Raw genomic sequence first — 21,967 nt, 5'->3', positions numbered from 1 at the left:
AAGTGTATAGATGACTGTGAAAATACACGAACATAAGTGCAAAGGAAATGCATGGTACTTTTACACGATTTATTCGGTTTTTATGCAATCAAATGCGTTTTCAGGACTACACCAAGGTCCATACCACTTCAAAACCAGACCCTAAAAAATTGTTCATTCATGACAGTGTCAGTCATAAGTCAGCAAGATTACTATTGAAGAGGTTGTATTTTTTAATAAAGCTCTCACGTAGGATCTCGTTAGATTGTGCAGGTGCACCTAAAGTGCATTGTGCCCCCCCCCTCCCCATTCCTTAAATCATTTATATATCCTCTACATTTGATTAAAATATCAGTCATTTCACGACTTCAAATAGTCTAGTCATTTTACCCGTGGTGATGAATGTGGTTTTAATTGCTGTGCCTTGAGCCACTTTGGTGAAATGAGTGAACCAAGTGCAGCATGGGAGAGGGAATCACCAAGCAATTACTTTCGTGGCTACAACAGTAGACTGACATGTAAGTGCTGATAAACATAAAAACCCTATTCTAATCTTTAAATTATTTTGGGTGGCAGTATTTTACTCGTGGATTAGGCCCATTAAAAAAAAATAACAAGTAGGAACCGTTTGCTACAGAGAGGCCATGTCACTTCCTGAGCACTGCTGGAGTCCTTGCACAAGGCACCGGGCCCCAAATTTCTCAGGACACTTGTGCAGCCCTCTCATTTTAACCTATCTGTTTTCTGGCTGACATGCTGGCAAACAGAAGGGGTTGACATTTGATTAACAGCAGCATAAATGGGGAACACTTCTCAACTGTCTCATCCACATCTCCACAAACAATAATAAACCTGAGCATAGCGTCTCCCGTGTCACTTATTCAGGATGCATGCAATGAATGGTTTGGTATGACTTCTGAAATTTGCAATGTAATGACCAGTCGTGGATATTTGCACATTGTCACAAATGTTTCTAATTATGTTTTAAAGGGCTCACTGGGATGATTAAGTGTGAGAACATTTGGGCACAAAATGGTTGCAAGGCTTACGTTAAAGGGAAGAATCTTTGCACTTAGATTCAAGTACAGCACTGCACTTGTACGGCTTTTTTTCCAGCCCCATGGAAAAGTGAATTGCATGGAAATACTTATTTGTCACCATTTGCTTAAGAACCACCAAAAAAGAGGAAACGCACAATCCGCCGTATCATAAAGCTTTCAACAAATGTATATATATGTATATCTAAATGTATATGGAACTTGATGGATTTTTGAGGTGTCTCTATGTTACAGCGAATATTCCTGTACTCTACTTACTCCAAAACATGAAATATCTTGAATGGTTAAAATAATGGGTTACCCCTCAGATTTCAAATGGACTAACTATGATTTATTATTATTATTGTGTTGGATTCATGATTCTCATTTCTCTAAACATGACCTTACGATGTCAATTAAGATCGAGAACCTTTGCTGGTGTCATATTAACATCTGCTACTGACAATAGTCGTCGTCCGCATGCATGAGCGGGAATTAAAATATAGCCTCACATTGTTACAATGCCAAGATGAACAGTTTTCGTCTCATGTTCATTTTTGCAGCATTGATTTTCCCGGTAGATCAACCTCACGACTGATTCTTGTGAACAAAGCTGAAACCAACAGATGATGAGATTGTCCATTTAAAATGTGTGCATCTGACATACAACATAAACATGTGAGTAAAAAGCTCAGGGAGGTGTTTTTGGTATGTATTCCTCTGTTGTAACAACACTTGTAGTGTAAATTTCCTCAGTGTGGGACAATAAAGGATATCTTACTTACTTCTTTTCACTATCATTCACACCAGTGGTTTTTAACCTGGGTTCGATCGAACCCTGGGGTTCGATGAATAGGTCTCAGGGGTTTGACGGAGCCTCTGCTATGTAGGGTAAGAGACACCCAACTCAACATGTGAATTAGTTATGACACGCCGCTTGGCCATTACTTGCTGCAGCTGATCACATGACATTGGTTGCCCAATTAGTGCTGTGGGAAATTTTGTTAGCATAGTCGTCAACGAGTGACTGTCGTGATAGTACGTCATACAATAAAAAAAGGTATACTTATCTCTTGAAATTGTATAGATTTTTTACTGTTTTTAACAAATGTTTTTTTTTTAATATCTTGAATTTGTAAAAAAAATATTTCTTTCTTTTTCACTGATTGAAGGGTTCTTTCGGTGAATGTGCATACTAACTGGTTGGGTTCGGTACCTCTAAGAAGGTTAAGAATCACTGTTTCATACTGTATGAAAGCTGGTTTGTTTTCCTTAAAATCAGCAGAGAGTAAAAACTTGGCACCTTTTACATTGCAATGTACATTCTCTGTTGCGCTGGTCATCCCATCCATTTTCCTTAAAATGGGGCACAGAATGCTCAATGGAAATGTATGGACAAGCAGTCTTGCTACAATAGAAATAATCTACCAAATACAAATAAACATACATATATGTTTGAAAATGAGCAAAAAAATGTATTATTATTATTATTATTATCTGTCTCAATTTAATTGTACCAGAGCGGGGAGCAGCTCGTATTAGAATGATTAATATTGGGAAGTATTACAATCGGCACAACAACTGTCCGTGTTATTTTCCTATTTAAGAGTCGAGATGGGATCTCATCCCTGTTTACGTCCACAGTCACTAGTATTCCAAAGCAGACTACTAAATGACCATACAAACCTAACATCAGCCCACGTGTACTTGTGTTAGTTTTTTGTAAGCTATTAACTCATTCAGTACCAGCCAATTCTAGACCAAGTCTGAAAAGACATTGGGAGTGAATGAGTTAATTGACTCAAGAACTGAAATCAAGTCAAATAGGTGCAAAAATCAATTTGTTTACAGACGATAGCATGCATCGATGTGATCATAGCGCAAGTCAATATAAACTGTCAGCAGAGGACAGTAAACAAATCAGCTTTTTACGTCTTTCTATTCATTTATCTGCTAACGTCCCCCCTATTGAGACTAACTTTAACATTTGAGTCTCTTACTCTTCCTCATCTATCTGGTTTTCTGTTGATTTCAGATGGGTGGCCCTTTCAACAGTTTTTTAAAGAGCCTGACTGACATTTTTTTAACCTCTCACGACAGACATCCATTAACGGGGTATATTCCAGGCACATGAAGGTACAATGACGTTACGAGAAGGTCCTGACTCAAACTCCAAACAGGATGAGTTGCAATAAATAGCTTATTAATTACCGAGTGGTTTTATGCATTAGCCTGCCAAGGTAATTTGTAACTGACAAATCCTGTCCGCACACTTGTCAACTAATAGTTTGCCACCTTGGTTTATCTGGTTAAATCTGACTTGTTCAAACTGGGAGCAAGTCTTCCCTTGCTTCCTGCCACGAGTGTACCTTGACACGGCAGGAGAAATATTTTCAGCAGAGATGAGAAAAGAACAGCAATCAGGTCAAATGCTCTGATTGGTCAGTCACGTTGTCAAAATCATCCTCCTCTGCTCTCGTTGGCTCGGCAGCTGCGGAGGAGTGCTGTGACGGGCTGGAGCAAGACAATGGGGAGGAGCGGCTCTGTGTGTCATCCTCATCCTGCGCCATCACTGCCAATCGGCCCGGCCTCTCTTTCCTGTCTAACTCTTCTTCACGTATCATCATCCTCTTGGCTTTCCTCTGCTCCTCGACGGTCCACATGCTCTCGTCTTCATCCTCCTTCCCTTGCACCTCCCTATCGAAGTCCAGTAGCTCCTCCATCATCTCCTCTATCTCCAGCTCACCGTCCAGTTCCTCCTCCACCTCGGACCGCAGCTCCCCCATGCTTTCAGTCCTGTTGGTGTCATCGGTCTCCTCATCTTCACCGATGACTTTCAGCCTTTCAGGGGGCTCGCTGGCCTGACTCTCGCCGAACTCCAGGATGGTGGGCAGGTTGCCCTGCTTTGGACAGCGCTTCCTTAGGCTGACCAGGAAAGGCTGAGGCAGGGAGAAAATGTCCACATTGTTTCCCAGGTCGATCCATGTCACACTTGGGAAACTATTGGGATCCTAGGGAAGAAAAACATCTGCTTGTCACAGTTCCTCTCAGTGTAAAATGCAATGACTACAGTGACTACTTTGTGACATTACCTCATCGTGCAACGCCACTTCATGTTTTGAAAAACAGTGGGTGAGATAAATTAGGGCAGAATGCCACCCACTGCAAGGGCCAAGGCTTACACAGTTGAGTGGAAATGTTGGCATGCTTCTCAAATACGCATATTCATACAAAATGAAATGTATACAGTGAAATTGTTACCATGTGCAACAGCAACAGGTTAGACACCAAAGCTGTAAAGAAGTTAGGGTTTAATCTCTCTCTGTCTCTGTCTCTCTCTTTCTCCCTCTCTCTCTGTCTGCACTGTGAGGCCGACGTGCTAACCAGTCCACCATCGGGCTGCCCATATATGCTGTATTTTGAGAGAGGCCGGTGGTGGACTGGTTAGCACGTCGACCTCACAGTGTGGAGGTGCAGGGTTCAATTCCAGCTGCGTGTGGAGTTTGCATGTTCCCCCCGTGCCTGCGTGGGTTTTCTCCAGGTACTTTCGGATTCTAACCCACATTTCAAAAACATGCGTGACAGGTTCATGGAACACTAATGTGTCCCTAGGTGAAAGTGCAGATGGTTGTTCGTCTATGTGTGCCCTGCCATTGGCTGGCGACCAGTTTTAGCATCATCTTCCAAGACAAGATTGTTAATGTAATTCTGGTACAAACACTCACAGGAATTTCATGTTAATACTCTTTTAAGAGACAAAATGATAACACGGAAGAAACCTTTAAGGCATCTGTCAGCTCCTTCAGAATAGTCCTGGTCAGGCGGTTTCCGTTCATTGCCAGCGTCTCCAGGTGAGGTAGGGCAGCCAGGGTGGGCAGGAGCAGGAGGAAGGCTTCATCGGTCAACTCAGTGAAGCCCAGCTCCAAGCTTACTACTGTGGAAGCGTGGTGCTGGAGGTGTGCACACAGACGTTCCATGTCGCGAGCTACCAGAGGGATACCGGACAGATCCAGCGCCCCGCTGGATGGAGGTGTGGACAGCACCGCCTTCAAACTACAAACAGACAAATGATATGACATCACAGTGACGAATTACATTCTTCTCTCATGATGTAATCCTGAACAGAAGTCAAAATTGACACTTTGTGGATCTCAAAGAATTACATGACTGCAATTCCATATGCTACGACTTCCACATTAATGTTTGATCAGTTAAACAAGATAAACAAAATATTACTCGGTGTCATACACCACTGCCAACTAAAAACATAATCATGCAAGATGTTGAAGTAAAATCTCTCTGGCATCGTTATTCAAAACTAACCACTATTATCTTTGGACTTTACTTCAGCTGAGTGTAGGAGTGTCCCAAATTATGTGTCCAACAGGTGCAAAACAATCGCCGGTCAGTACACACAAACCATGGACAGCTTCTGATGAGATAAACCGTACTTAGGGCAAGCTTTGATCCTCAGTTGCTCACGGAAACAGTACACTTGTAAATCAAAAATATGGCAGCTGAGGGGAATGCAGACAGTTTGACACTAAGGGGATTTAGAGCTTAAGACACTGAAGTTTGCAGATGAAAAATTGCTTTTGAATAGCACTTAAAGCTGTAGTCTCCGAGTGCATGGTTTGGCCTATAAATAAACCCACTGGAACAAATAGATCTGGCAAAGAATTAAGTGAGCCGGGCACAAAGGGGCGATATACTGTTTTGCTCAATGAAGCGGTCAGTGCCGAACACTTTACTTTGCAATGGCTTGCAAAACCATATTTTAAACCATATATATTATTCATGCAAATCATCCTAGGTTCTAGTTTAAGCTTGACCCTAATCAGCACAGGCGCTGTAGGGATTTTATTTTTGTAGATTACATTTCTTGGAGCCCGAGACTCTCCCCGGAGACGATAAGTTTAATGATGAAGCTGCGGATGCTCGACACACATACACCCCACACGATAACAACCCTCAAATCACCTTTCTGATGTCACCGCCTTCGTTAGGTTTCTATTCGCTCTGCGCTCGTGACGTAACTTGACTGACAGAGCGCTTGAATGGTCTGAGTTTCTCGTCAGAGTGGGTGCATTGCGCCCCCTCTTCTCCTTCCATCCTACCCGTTCACGAGATGGTCTGAGGTTTTTTTCTCAGGCTCAAACTATGTTCCCATTCAAGGAGAAGGGTTGGAGTCTGTCACCCTTCCTCTTGCTTAATGTTTTCCTTTCACCTCTTTGGGCCGCTAAACAGCGAATTGACAGGCTTCTCATTCTGTCTCCCTCTGCTCATTATTTTATTTATTTTCCTCTGGATGGGTTGTATTTGGGAAAGTAAATTCCTTGTGTGTTTTACATACTTGGACAAGGAATCTGATTCACATTCAGAATCTATGCGGGCCAATGCCGCTTACTAGATGTCACGAGAAGTGAAGCCGCCGCCTAAGGTTGCCACCCGTAAAGTAAAATACGGAATCATCCTTTGGGAATTAAATGTTGTGCCCCGTATTGAACCAATAAAAGACGATGTTTGTCCCATATTTTCATAATTATCTCATGCATCTATCAGACACAAGTGCAAATACTGAATTTAACATCCATCCATCCATTTTCTAATCCACTTACAGTCACAAGGGCGTGATGGAGCCTATTTAACCAGTTTTGGTGACACAAGTTTGTCACCATTTAATTTAACTGGGTTGTCTCAGTCTGCGGCGATTGGCTGGCAACCAGTTGATAGTGTCCCCTGCCTACTGCCTGAAGACAGCTGGGATAGGCTTCAGCACCCTCCCACCCCCTCCGGAAGAAATTTGTCATCACGTCGTGGCAGTTCTCTGAGTTGGAAATAACTTCGTTTACAAAAAAAAGATATAAAAGAAAGGAAAACAAGACTGGGCGGCCCGGTAGTCCAGTGGTTAGCATGTCGGCTTCACAGTGCAGAGGTACCGGGTTCGATTCCAGCTCCGGCCTCCCTGTGTGGAGTTTGCATGTTCTCCCCGGGCCTGCGTGGGTTTTCCCCAGGTGCTCCGGTTTCCTCCCACATTCCAAAAAAGACATGCGTGGCAGGCTGATTGAACACTCTAAATTGTCCCTAAGGTGTGAGTGTGAGCGTGGATGGTTGTTCGTCTCCGTGTGCCCTGTGATTGGCTGGCAACCAATTCAGGGTGTCCCCCGCCTACTGCCCGGAGCCAGCTGGGATAGACTCCAGCACCCCCCGCAACCCTAGTGAGGCTAAAGCGGTTTGGAAGATGATACATTGGAAGATGAATGAATGAATGAAAACAAGACAGATTGTTGAGATTTACAACATGGTCCTAACATGACAGAGGCCCAGACAGTGATTCCCTGCCCAATACCACACACAATACATACATAATGCCATATACGACCACTGTCTATCTGTCATGTCAATGATAGGCAAGCTTTTAACTTATTTGAATAGCAAACGCCCGTCAACTGCCATCATATGATGATTTGCGGCTCAGCTCACCAATGCTAGCGGCAGGAATGCAATCTTATTTTGTACGACTCGGGTCAATATAGCTGATTTTTGGTGCAGGACCCAACAATATAAATAAAATGCATTATTATTATTATTATAATATTCATGTTTTCATCCATTTTTGGATCACAACAGATAACGCTTACTAGCGTTCTGCCACCGGCAGATGTAAATAATGCATGATTGGATTTACAAGTGACGTTGTGATTATATTGCAATGATTCCTGTGCATCACTTGCCACAGGATTGCGAGAATACTGTATGCAATGTACATGTGTGATAGCCAGGATCCCCAAAAGCAATTTTGTGTCTGAGTGTGTCTGAAATATTTACATCGGCACTTCCTTTTCATCACTGACAAGGTGGCGAATGTGAAGCGACCCACCAGGCATATAAAGCACTGGGGAAAACCCGCATGTAAAGCACAGGGGAAAACCCTGATTGATGTATAATATACATACATACATGCTTTTATTGCATGAGCTTATTTGAATTGTGTGGAGGACAGGAAATACACTTTGCAATAGTAAGAGAATAATCAAAAATATAAAATCAAATATGCTCTCTCCTGAGAAGGATGTACAGTTGCTGACAGCTACCCTGTGCAGTGTCGAAATTATACTGAAAAAAAACATTCCCATATGACAATACAGAATAGCCAATTCCATTACACGGATGCGCAAAAACTGATGTGGCTCCTGACCTTTCGACAAACAAGCCATAAATTGATGCCACACAACTGTGGTTATGGTCTAAGTGTGCTAATAAAAACACTGCGCCTTCGTAACCAATGGCACCCACTGCTAAAGCAGTTTCACCGCAAAAATGATCAGATTCTTAATTATTCTCAACTGGGTCATACAGAATGATGTAGCTTACAGTGTCCTGCACAAATGAGTGAGCTAGAGTGTGTTATCAGTAAACTTGCACTAAAGCCGCCAGTCACAGTGTTTATTAACAACAAGAAATGAAAGAGATTTATGCAGTCTCCAGAAGGATTACAAGAACCATAATTAATTTTTCTAGAATGGAACTGTAAAAACAAAACAAAACAAAATAAAAACACAAAATAAAAGATTGTTACTTGGGTAAGCAGCAGGAGGCACAGGTGGGTAACATGGTTGATATCACGACAGGGAGGTCAGCTTTCCCGAAGGAATAAATATGAGTCACAGAGAGATGAAAAGAAGGTGTTGCACCTTGGATGCCGTTGAAGAATCCTTTCAGTGTCATTTAACTCCAGTAAATGTATTCCTGCCAGTCCCAGGAAGGTGACAACAGTGTCAGCATACTGCTGTGACCTTTGCATCATGAATGTGGACATGAAATGTTACATTTGAATTTCTATCAGACAGACAATTGTTTTTCTAAGCATACATGTAACTGACACAGTGACTAACAAAGTTGTGTTAGTTGGGTGGGGTGTGGTTTGTGGTTTGTTTAAAGATTAAATGAAGATAGATTTAACTACACTCTATTCTTTTATTACCAATATTGCTGCCCATATTGACTGTATGCTACCACTAAATAGCAAAAATTCAACTGCCAAATACATTGCCACACCTTCTGGGGCATTGTTAAATACGAGACATTCTTTTTGTTGAATTATATTTAGTCCACTGCGGGTGAAGAGTGTTGCAAACATCCTGAGTCATTCTGCACTTACAGTTGGTGGGAGGCAATCAATACACTTTGTGAGTAAGACAGCAGGGGCCAGCCAGTCTGCAAGTGTCCAACAGTACATGCCAACAGACAATCACAGTGGCAGACAGAAAAAAAAAGGTCATGACAACAGGTCTTTGTACCATATGGCAATAAACGCCATCAATAACCAAACATGAAAACTCTATTCTCAACACAACACTAGTCCAACACCTATATTCTTCATGACATGCGATGAATATAAACCTTGGAGTGTCAAACATGACAAAAAAACAGTACGGGCAATTAGAAAATAAATCCCACGAATTCTTACATAAAAAGTGAGCACTCTACGATATGTGCTAACAATGTTAGGATAGATGAGTTTCAATGTTTGCAAACATTACCTCCAGGATGCACGTGCATCTTAATGACGTCACTGTTGTTTGCAAAGACGAGCATTCTTAATTGCCTCCTCAGTGCAATTCTCACGTCGTCAAGCTTGTAACCATAACTTTTGCCGGGTTTTCTGAAAGGGGTGTTTACCAGCAGGAATTCTATAAAAGACTAGATCTCTATGTATGCTCTTTCCATTCTGACAACCCACGGCACGAGACTATGACGACTCACAAGCACGTGTTCTCTGCCTCCAAGATGCGCGTACAGCCAGACTTACTTGGCCCTGATTATAAGACGGCCCTGATTATAAGACAACCCCCTCCTTTTCAAGACTCAAGTTTGAAAAAAAAAATACTTTTTGAACACCAAATGCATTTGTATACAGAACATAATTACAGTACATCTGAAACAAATGATTAAGACAATATAATGAGAGAAAAAGCATGTTATTTTGCCTCATTCAAATCTTAATATCTGAACGTTTAAATATGTAAACTAAAGTGCTATCACATTCATAAATGAATGGCTTCTGGTTTTTGAAATGTAAATTACATCAACTTCTTCTCAGCTGCCGGTGAACCTGGCCGATCTTCGACCCACTTTTCTCCAGATTGTCACTACGTTTCTCCATTTTCTATTATCTCTTCTATTATTTTCATTTTCATTTATTATTTTTCTTCTTCGTTCTACCGATATTTTTATTTTTATTCTTTGTGACAGGGGTTCGCTTTAGCCTGGGGAGTCAAATTCAGCATTCGCTTCAATGAAATCTGGCGCCATCTAGCGTCGTGAATGGGTATAATGTCTAGACCCCGAATATAAGACGTCTTATTTCAATGCAAAAAACACCGTCTTGTATTCGGGCCAGTACGGTAAAGTCTGCATATGTCACATGAAACTGATTGATACATTGTCTGTCCTCAGTAGTCCACTGTGTGGCTCCTCCCTCTGTTGTGTTTTGTTCCCTTTCCCTTAATTCAGTGTGGGCTCGGCGCCTCACCTACACACCTGCCAGTCTACAGCTCGTCTGCCACACTCACCCCTTGCAGCGTAAAGGCCAGTCTGAAGAGGCACACATTGCCAGTTCGTCAGCCAGCTTCCCTGCCATACTCGCTGCTACGCTTAGCCTTCTTGTACGCTTTGGTTTGGTTTCCCTGGTTTCCCTTCACCCCGTCCACTTTGTCTCCACCTTTAAATATCTTGGCTCGACAATGACTAACAATGGAAACCTCAAAACAGAGGTCGACCCTCGCCGCGCCCTTGCAGCCTCTGTCATGCAGTCCTTGCGGCGCCACCGGCACATATTCCGGGCAACAAAGCTCAGTCTACAATGCCTCAGTCACCTCCGTCCTCCCGTCTTGCAGCAATGCGGCGAGTGCGATGGTATGGCCATGTCATCCGCCTGCCCCAGGAACACCCAACCCGCACACTCTTGGCCTTCAACCCCCAGCAAGCTGGCTGGAAGGACACAATAGCCCTGGACCTTGGGGCCTGCAATGTGACCCTGCAACAAAGTCAACACCTTACCCACAACAGATCCAGATGGAGAGACCTGAGAAACTGAGGCATGCGATGCACTTTTGCAGCCTGTTAACTATCGTAGCTCACACGTACAGTTTTAAAGTGCTTCACTGGGCCCTCCGAGATTCCTATTCTTTGCCCGTGCCCTCAGTGAATTGTACACGAAGCAAACTCTGAATGAGAATAATGACGATAAAAGATAGAGCGCAACAGCTCTGATTACAAGCTGCAATTGCAGACTGAAGAGCGCAAACAACTTCCAGTGACGAACTCACGCGCCACCGTAAATTCAAGATTTACCTGCTTTATTTCATTTTTTTTTTTTTTTTGGGTGAAAATGAGACTGATAGGATGATTAGGGTGCAGCGTACATTAACACAAAAATATATATTACTAACATGTACAAAAACACACAAATTGTTGTTTTTTTTTTTTTGTTGTTCTGCTCGGATCTACTTGGGACCTGTCTTAGATCTACCGGTCAGGATCTACCTAATGGGCACCACTGCTCAAGAACATGTTTAACTTGACTACCCCTTTAAGCAAACGTAGCTACCCCTGCATGCCCCTGCGCACAGAGGCCGCTTAAGATCCTTCATCGCACCTTTGTACCTTCCAGCTGCACACTACTGAGAGGACTGTTGTGAAGCAGCTCCCCCCGAAATGGCAATAATGCTCATATGAGACTGACAAGATCGGGTCACATAACGAGGACAAACTGGTAGAGCTGCTCCCCAGGCTTGTTGACGCATAGCATCATGCCTGAACTCCGTTGAGTCTTTTGTGCAAGAAATTCAAGTGCTCAGACCAAGATGAAACCTTTCGGCACCTTTCAACACGTGAACAACTCTATTTAGGAGCTTGAGAGCTGTAGTAAACAGATCCACCAGATAGAATTTGTTTTTGTCAACCAAGCAAATAAACAACAGCGCAGCTCTACCCCGTGGCAAATTACAACTTCATCTAGATTGGATTTGCTCACCCTCATTAGTCCCACAATGGGGGAATTTGTGATCTAATCTAATCTAATGAGGTGTTGCGTTACAATTTTACATCAGAGGCCTTTACAGTCACTCATCAGTCAAGAAATATAAATTACTGAGGTGACTCTACGCAAACTGCAGCTCTCCTTAAAAAATGTCCATTTTCAAAGTGATTAACATCGCTAGCCTACAAATACTCAAGTTCATCGGCGTTATATTTGAAGACCTTATTCATTTCAACACACTGCTTTCAAACGCATTTTCTCATTTACAAAGTGTTGCCATAACAACATGTGCAAACCGTGCGAAACGGGAATGCCGACGCTTTTCACCACAAAGTGTTTACAATAGAAAACGCACACACTTGCCCGTCAGGATGCTGTGGTGGGATGTAAGTCATTATTATGTTCATACATGTTCCACAGTGTGCAAGGACGACATTTATATTTGTGTCTCCCATAAAAAAGACACCGTCTCATGATGCCGTGAGAGTTAAATGAGCCCAGTCTCGCCTCTCGCTTACACCTGCGACGTGGAATTACTTAAAGGCTGCTCATCAGTGCAGAATAATTTCACATAATCTTTGCACCCTTTTTTAAAAAAATCGGATATTGTGATTACTGTCACCACTGCTATCTGCTCATACCAGGATGCATTTTTCAGGAAGACTGCATGTTTGCACGTTAAAAATAGTTGCTGGTCACAGGTTTTGGTGTAGTATTCCAATTCATTTTTTGTGTTACACTGGATAAGAAAAGTAAGATCTCATCTGAATATGCATCCATTTTCTAGAGCACAATTTCTTGTAGGTGGATTGGAGCCAATCGCATGCACAGCCTAAAACGGAGCATCGCAACTGACACGCAGCCATGTACTTGTCTAAAAACATAACCATTATGACGATAGGAGCCTGGTGGTGGGACACAAATCAACATTCTCTGATGTTGATTTGTGTCTTGCATGTCATAGGAGATTTTACCCCGAGCTCTTTCAAAGCCACATGCATGTACATTTCCATTTGTTTTAAAACTTGCCCCAAAATGTCATGGCTGAAAAGCGGCTTGTTCAAATTGTTATGCATCATTTAGAGTTAGTAAGGCCCTTACTCTAAAAAAAGAAGGATAATTCCCTGAAAGATCAGTTAAAGCAGTACTTCGGAATCTGCCTTTTAATTTGAGCTAATTTGGCCATGTTGGATGTGAAGTGCTTTGAAGTTTCGAGGACTGCTTTAAGTTGTAAGACGCATGGTGAAAAGTTGTGGCCTCTACAAAGATACACATTTAATAATAATAATAATAATAATAATAATACATTTTATTTGACCAATTCCTGGGGGAGTAAACTACAGTGGCACCTCTACTTCTAAAACTAATTGGTTATGGAAGAAATTTCTTAATGAAAAATTTAAGTAGAGACTCATTTTCCATTGAAGTGGCCTAATGCATTCCAAGAACCCCCCAATTCAGACATCAATGTTTTCTAACGCATACAAACGCATCACATTTTGTAACAAATACATGTCACAAGTAGATTGTTGCACAATAAATGAGAGTTGGCCATAATGTAAAAAAAAACAAAGAATAGAGTAATGAATAAAAATGATGGTTGTTTAACTTTTAACCGCATCCTCATCGTTTTTTGCCCTCTTTAGTTCATGTTCTCTCTCAGAAGTGTTTTTTGCCTGGCTTTTCGTACAGAACTGATCCAAGCACGTTTGCTTATGTCGGCTTTTCACAATCCTTTGAAAATGTCCAAGGCAAACATTAGCATAGTGAGCGACTTTTTCTGGGTGATTCACATTTACGTGAATCTATCGGAACACCTCATGGACCCAGGGGCGAATGACGACGACGTATATCTATCTATCTACACACATAGACTCATACCGTAGAGATCCCGCTTCGCCAATGGAATGCCAGGAAGTTGCTAGATAATAGCCAATGGCAGAGCAGCTATAAGTATGTTATGTCAAGAAACTCGGAGCTACGAGTAGCAGCCCATACTGTAATTTTAACTTTCATAATTTGAAATTTCTTGTGGAACAAGAGGCAATATTTTTCTATTGAGGCGTTTTGTAACTTCAAAATTCTGTATGAAGTATCGTTCGTAAGTAGAGGTACCATTGGATTACGGTACATTAAAGTTAGGTGACAATTGTTGGCAATCAATTGAGTATGAAAAATAAAGGACAGTGTTCAAAACAAAAGAAGATGACAAAAGGATTTTGTCATGAAAATAATACCACTTGAAGTTCACCATGCTTGGGGTTTCCGCTTGAGCAGCCCTTGTCTCCTCCACTGAGAGTGAGGGCTGAGGTGGTAGGTCAGCTGACGACAAACCTTCTCCATGGCCCCCAGAGAGTCACCCTCCTATTGGACGCAGAGAGGCACAAACAACGGAATGAAGCCATGAAGAACAGGTGAAAGAAAGTCTTACGAGCAGAGTCATGGAAATCTGTGAAAAGTTGTAAACTACAGTACACTGCTAGCGATCGTGACAAGAACAACAAAGTGGACCAAATGTGGTAGTCATCAAGGTTAAGGTCACAAGATATTTGTTTGTTGTTGTTGTTGTTGTTGTTGTTTTTTTTAAAGAAGTTTAACAAGTGCTGATCATGTCATGTTCTGCTCTGCATTGTTTTTGTTTCAGCACCAGCAGAAGTTTTGGGTGTGACCCTTCAGCGGTGTGCCTGTCTCGTCATGCAATCAAGCTTCCTTGTATTTAGGGACTTCCAAGATGGCTCGTGTTTGGCGGATTATTGACCATATTCACTGTTCATGCCCAAGTGCCATTTTTTTTACCTCATGCTCTCGCTCATATGCGCTTTCGCCTCGATAGATTTCGGTTTTGTAAGTATTTTCTTTGTCAAGTTATTTGTGACTTATTTAATGTTCGTGTGTTTGGACTCGTGTCATTTCGTTTTGTGGACTTCGGGTTTTCAATTGTTCCATGGCGGTTGCAAGCGGCTTTTTGTTGTCATTTGCCTTATCTGGCTTTTTTTTACCACCCATGGTTTCTGTTCATACTTTCTCGGTTTCTCGCTTTTCTATAAATAAAGATATTTTTTTCAACATCATGAATCCGAGTCTTCCTTTTTGGGATCCACTTTTCACCCGGTCTTTCTTCAGACCTTGCCAGATCAAAGTTTGTTAGCAGAAATGTGACATGAGCCTAGAGGGTGCCATTAAATTTGGCAACATTAGAGCAAAAAAATTGGATTAAAAAAAAAAGACACTTAAGGTTCAAAATTGTCTTAAATGACTTCTGGCCTTGAACAACAGAGTTGGAGGAATTCATCACTGTTCATAAAACAGAGTGATGCTATCAGTCAAAGTCTTGTCAGTGAGTCGTCTAATTCACGCAGGACCAACAAAGAGAGGCATTATGGGCAAGACATTACTGCAGAGAGATGAGGGTAAGAAAAGCCTGATTTATGCACCATTGGAGCAACTAATTGGCAAATGCATCTGTCAACCAAGCGCGCGTGTGTGTGTGTGTGTGTGTGTGTGTGTGTGTGTGTGTGTGTCTGATATGAAGCAAAGTTTGGGGATTTCAATGCTTCACAGAGCGTTGAATGATGTTTCACTCCAGCCCACTGGTTTCATGCTTTGCGAGACGAAATATATTATTTACGATTAAGGCTGCCATTTAATTAACTTAAAATGGTGACTTAACACAATTTCAAAGACAGAATTATTCGGAATGAATCGTGAATTTTTCGGTGCGATGAGGTATTGGAACAGATCATTTAGAATCGTTTAAGACGTAATATTTTGCTGCAAATCCTGTGCTTGCATTGACTTGCATCAAGCCCGTGTCCCACTGACTACACCAAACCTTTTCAATATTCACTGTTACAACACCACCAAATACTTTAAAAATCAGTGACATTATTATTCTGTGTTCTGAGTTTCCGAGAACGTTTTGGGGCCATCTGCCGCAACTTGAAACCACTGTGCATTTGCCGATGCCCCTTTTATTGAGTGATAGAAGAGGGGCTTATGGCACTGGCTGTCATTTAGAATGAATTCTGATTCGTCAACATACGCAGAATGGTGCAAAGGAAATGGGCTGGTGCACACATGTCATGAATCCAACGATGATTTTGCATGTATGCTCAAATACCTTAGTGTAACTGTTTGACATATTTTAGTACCCCTGTGGTTCGCATTTTCAGCAAATTCAAAAGGGCTTAGTGGCTAAACAGGTGTTTGTGCAATGGCAGTGAGTGAGTTTTGCCAGCTTCTCAATTGCTAATTGTTCACCTATGGACAGCTTTCTGGTTTACAAGTTGGTCACACGCGAGTCCCTAGAAATGAAAGCGGAATAAAATCCGTAATGTTCCCAAATGTTTTCAGTCGACCATAAAAGTAACCGAATTGGATCCACTGTTCCAATACTTTTGAGGGTCAGTGTGGGAGAACGATTTATGCGTCAGTGGCACACAGAGCCTGAAAAGCCTGATCCCCCACGGTCTATCTTTGGTGAACCGTGCATGACGGCAATACTTCATACACCGATGACTACGGCTCATACCAGTGAGACATCGAAGCAGAGGCAATTTACACAAGTCAGAAGAGTGCAAAGACGATGAAGAGAAAAGAATGCGGGATGACAGAACTTCATTTTGAGTGTCACGACAGATTGTCAGGCGTGCTGACAGAAATGTTCCATTTTCACTTCATTGGTCCAAAAATCAAGAACTCTGCGTGTGTTTGTTCAACATCAGCTTTGTAGTGTCGTTTGATGTTTCAATTCTCAACCTTTCAACACGTTCTTGTATTGTGTGTCCAACTGGTTGAGACATTATTTCTACCAACCGTTCAATGTAAACGCCCTTGAGTTATTAAAGCTGCATTAAGTGGATTGTAACAGAATAACTGAGAAAGATCCTGGGTTGTTAAAAGCAGCAGTAGCCGTATCTGACTGGGCCTTGTGCTTTTCTACATTTCACTTGGACTTTTATTTAATTTTCTCCCACATCTTGTCATGTTCTGTCTGTTTTGGTTGTGTTTCAGGTCCAGCTGGAGTGAAGGGTGTTTCCCTCCTGCAGGCGTTTCCCCATCAAGTCTTGCCAAGTATTTATAGACTGCCAAGCAGCCTCGTCTCTTGTCGGATTATTGACCTTGCTCGCTGTTGTGCTTCAACTGTTGTTTTCCAGACCTCTTGATACCCTCCGTAGTCGCTCTCATTAGTCATAGATTCTAGTTTGTAAGTTTTTTTGTTCGTTTTCTTATTGCTCTTGAGGCAGCCCGGTGGTCCAGCGGTTAGCGCGTCAACCTCACAGTGTAGAGGTACCGGGTTCAATTCCAAATCCAGCCTCCCTGTCTCCCAAAGTGTGAGTGTGAGCGCAGATGGTTGTTCGTCTCTGTGTGCCCTGCGATTGTCTGGCAACCGGTTCAGCGTGTCCCCCGCCTACTGACCGAAGACAGCTGGGATAGGCTCCAGCTCAGCCCACGTCTCTTGTGAGGATAAGCTGATCGGAAAATGAATGAATGAACGAATTATTGCTCTTGATCTGTGACTTCACGCTATTAGCTTCTTGACATTTTGTTTGTTTTTTCTCTGCATTTCCATTGTACCTTGCCTTTTGCAAGCGTTTTTTTTTTTTTTTTTGTGAGTGCATTGTTTCGTCTGGCTCCTTGTGACCAGCGATTTCGGTTTTTACTTTGTGCGCTTTTTTGTCTGAGCCTGTATTTCCGGAATCCAAAAATATTATTCGGGTCGATCCAGAACCAGACACATCTCCTGTGTCTTTATGCCTCTTTTCCTCCGTAGGCTATCATTTACTTGGCCACTTACATTCTGGATAAAACTGATATCAATTCATCTCAAAAGATCCAATGATCCCCGCTCCCTTCAATATCCAGCTCTGCCACCATCCATCACAAGCGAGTTTGCTAATATCGAATACTTTTCACTGCATTTGTGCATGTCATGTTTGAGATATTTGGTCGTACTTTAGTATGAAAGCCACATATGTTTTTGTACAGTACATGAGGCCCTTAGTGATTTGCTGTTCTTAGGTCATGATGACCAAATGCACTCGTGCTGAACACATCATGTCAGCTTCGGGGCATTTGTCTCAGAACACATGAGCCAGTCAGCATGAAATGCCTTTTTATCTTCACCGCTCCATGTCACTGCCTGCATTTTTCATCTAGTAGGGTAGCTGTCACACTTTCGTTGACTCTGACTCAATGACATCTCAAACTAGATGAATCAATAAACACACAAAAAAAAGAACGCACACACTTCTACACAACCACTTAGAGCAATTCTCAAATCTAATAAAGTCAGACGAAATAAATCAAGAGATCCGCTGTTAGCAATGAATCACTTTGGCCCATGTGGGTGTGCAAAAGAGATTTTACTGCAATTTGCAATATTTGGGAAGTACACTGGTACGCGTGTGTGTGTGCGTGTGATTTACCGTCTTTGGGCAGTGTACATATCGTGCCAGGCTGATGATCAGGTCATGTGTGATGGGGTCGACAAGGTTTCTAAAGCTGGCGTAGCGGTATAATACATCGTCCAGAGATGTCGATTCCATGCCCAGGTCCTACACACACATACACACACCACATAGATTGGCTTTTTATACACTTTATGCCCTCTTATAGGAACGAAGACATTATCGTTATGTAACACATTTCGCACAAACCTCATGACTCACTGAACATGGAAAGAAAACACACTGTCACATCATACACAAATATAAGCACATAAGGCACATAACATATGTGGACATTGATCAGACTTTTTTATAACCTGTTGAATTTCCACTGTCAAGCAAAACCAGGATATGCTGTATTATTCTTTCAAAGGCAAAAAAATGTTCTGATGACCTGTTTTGGATCTAATTTGTGCAGCTGTGGCTTATGAGTTGCTTGGCTACTGGGTAAATGGCACAAAATAAATGTAATTATGCAAATAGACTCACACAATCTGACACCACAATCCGGTTCGCCCCTGCTTGAAAAATATGCAAACTCCATATACCGTAAAATTACCATTGCTTATCAACAGTCATTAAAGAACTAAGGGGAAACGTCCATCCATACATTATCCGAACCGCTTATCTTCACGAAGACTGCAAGTGTGAGGGAGCCAATCCCACCTGTTAACGGGCAGTAGACGGGGTACATCCTGAACAGCCAATCGCAGGGCACACACAGACCGTCCACGCTCACAGTAACACTTTGGGATGATCTGAAATGTTCAATTAACATATCGTGAATTCTTTTGGAATGTGGGAGCAAACTATAGTAGCTGGAGAAAACCCAAACAGACACAGGGAGAACAATCAAACTCCACAAAGGAAACTATGCCGAAATGAATTATAAAACACAAAAAAAAAACCTCACTTAGCGTTGTTGAATTATTGTAGTTATGGTCATTTCAAACGCTACACTGACTCTACACTTGTATTGTTTTGTGTTTTTTGTTATTGTAAAGTGTCCTTGGGTGTCTTGGAAGGCGCTTATAAATAAAATGTATTATTATTACACTTGTCTTTTTGAAGACTGTATGCATGCAGCACTTCCACAGTCAATTTCAGAGGGCAGCAAATTTCAGATGCTGGGGGAAAATTTCGTGGAAGGCACTGTTCATGTGGACTAGTGGGAATGCCCTAAAGTGAGTTCTGTTGGAGTTTTTTTTCCTTGCCTTGCTTGCCATAGTGCATTCTTTGTTGTGATTTTACGACAAACATCTGGCATGAAAGCATTGTAATTCAGGCGGTTTGTAGAAAACAAAATTCATTTCTTGAACAGTCAGCCTAAACGGCAGCTCCATCACAAAGTATACACAAAGAGGAGGCAGCCGGGAGACAACCAGCCAGCGCGCGTGAGAGAGCCGGGAGGCAGCTAGCCGGCGAGCGTGAGGGAGTCGGCGACGACCGCAAGGGAGCCAGTGACCACGAGGGACCCAGTGATGACGGCGAGAGAGCGAGCGACGACAGCGAGGGAACCAACGACGGCCGTGCGGGACCCATCGACGGCCGTGTGGGAGCGGGAAATTCACATCCCAAAAACATGAACGTCCAACCCTTTGAAGATATTGACTATAAGCCATTCGATCCCGAGAACAATTTGGACCCAGACAATAACTTCTTCAACAACAAACAAAGGGTAACAAACTCTGACTATTACCTGGATGAACATTCATTCATTCATTCATCTTCCGAACCGCTTGATCCTCACTAGGGTCGCGGGGGTGCTGGAGCCTATCCCAGCTGTCTCCGGGCAGTAGGCGGGGGACACCCTGAATCGGTTGCCAACCAATCGCAGGGCACACAGAGACGAACAACCATTCGCACTCACACTCACACCTAGGGACAATTTTAGAGTGTTCAATCAGCCTGCCATGCATATTTTTGGAATGTGGGAGGAAACCGGAGCACCCGGAGAAAACCCACACAGGCCCGGGGAGAACATGCAAACTCCACACAGGGAGGCCGGAGCCGGAATCGAACCCGGTACCTCTGCACTGTGAAGCCCACGTGCTAACCACTGGACTACCGGGCCGCCCTGGATGAACAATTCAACACTAATATAAAATTGGAAAATGCACTTTCGGTAATACACTTAAACAGTTGAAGTCTCTATAAAAACTTCACAAAAATTAAAGAATACCTGACTAAATTCAATACATTTAAAATAATTGCCATATCAGAAACTTGGCTTGATGAAGATAAAACAACTGAAATGGAAATAGAAGGTTATGAAATGTTTGCAACTAATAGAGAAAACAAAAAAGGAGGGGGGGGTTGCAATATATGTAGACAAAGCACTTAAATGCAGTAAAATCGAGAGATTGACAAACACAATAGAAAACCTAATGGAATGTCTAACCATTGAAATACACAATAAAAAGGCATCAAATATCATCATAAGTTGCATCTATAGGACACCAGGAACATGTATTGACACATTCAATATAAAACTAACAGATATGCGCAGTTACTACAACGATAAGAAAACACGAATAATATGTGGTGACTTTAACATTGACTTATTAAACCCAAATAGACACAAAAAAACAACTGACTTCATAAATACTATGTACAGCAACAGCTTTTTCTCAGTAATCCTGAAACCTAGCAGAATAACAGTTGACACGGCCACATTAATAGATAACATATTTATAAATAAGATTGATCATAAAATGGAAAGTGGACTTCTCATTAATGACATAAGTGACCACCTACCTGTTTTTGCAGTTTTTCATAATTTTTTTCGACAGAAAAGCTAAATCAACAACTTGTATAACAGAAATAAGACCCCAACGTTCCATCGATGCCTTTAAGCAAGACCTAGAAAAACAAAACTGGACCGAGGTCTACTCAAACGAAGACCCAAATACAGCGTTTGAAGTATTTCAGTCTACCATAATCTCCTTATATGATAAACATTTTCCATTAACTAAAGTCTCCAAAAAGTATAAAGACCCAAGTAAGCCATGGATAACGAAAGGCATAGAAAACGCATGTAAAAAGAAAAACAATGTATATAAATTGTTTTTAAAATTCAGAACTGAAGAAGCAGAAAAAAAATATAAGACCTATAAAAATAAACTAGTAAATATTATAAGAACCAGTAAAAGAGATCATTATCATGCACTATTAGAGCAGAATAAAGGTAACACACAAGAAATATGGAAAATACTTAACCAAGTAATCAGAAATAGTCCTAAAAAATGGATTATCCAGAGTATTTTATCAAAGGCAAAAATACTATTTTGGAAAAAACTGCAGAAATAGCAACTGAATTTAATGAGTATTTTGTCAACATCGGCAGTAACCTAGCAAAACAAATTCCTGATCCAACAAACGTGTTTGAAATAGATAGATACATAGAAAAAAACTCCTCCACGATGTTCCTTACTGCTGTAAAACAAGAAGTATCAAAT

General features: G+C 41.8%; 1 protein-coding gene across 2 annotated transcripts in view; it reads right to left on the bottom strand.

The window, feature by feature from the left end:
* Positions 1 to 55: 55 nt before the first annotated feature.
* lrrc75a (leucine rich repeat containing 75A) overlaps positions 56 to 21,967 on the bottom strand; it is a 35,205-nt gene continuing 13,293 nt past the window's right edge. For both annotated transcript variants that reach the window (XM_052078956.1, XM_052078957.1), the window contains exons 3-6: positions 18,489 to 18,617; positions 14,312 to 14,424; positions 4,796 to 5,069; positions 56 to 4,027 (exon numbers count right to left, since the gene is read on the bottom strand). In XM_052078956.1, coding sequence (XP_051934916.1) covers positions 3,437 to 4,027; positions 4,796 to 5,069; positions 14,312 to 14,424; positions 18,489 to 18,617 — 1,107 coding nt within the window. In that variant the 3' untranslated portion in view covers positions 56 to 3,436. The remainder of the gene's footprint in view (positions 4,028 to 4,795; positions 5,070 to 14,311; positions 14,425 to 18,488; positions 18,618 to 21,967) is intronic.

Source organism: Hippocampus zosterae, chromosome 10 (assembly GCF_025434085.1).
Source record: "Hippocampus zosterae strain Florida chromosome 10, ASM2543408v3, whole genome shotgun sequence".
In the NCBI taxonomy this organism is placed as follows: domain Eukaryota; kingdom Metazoa; phylum Chordata; class Actinopteri; order Syngnathiformes; family Syngnathidae; genus Hippocampus; species Hippocampus zosterae.
The sequence above is the reverse complement of the archived record's forward strand: the minus strand, read 5'-3'. Positions and strand labels throughout refer to the sequence as shown.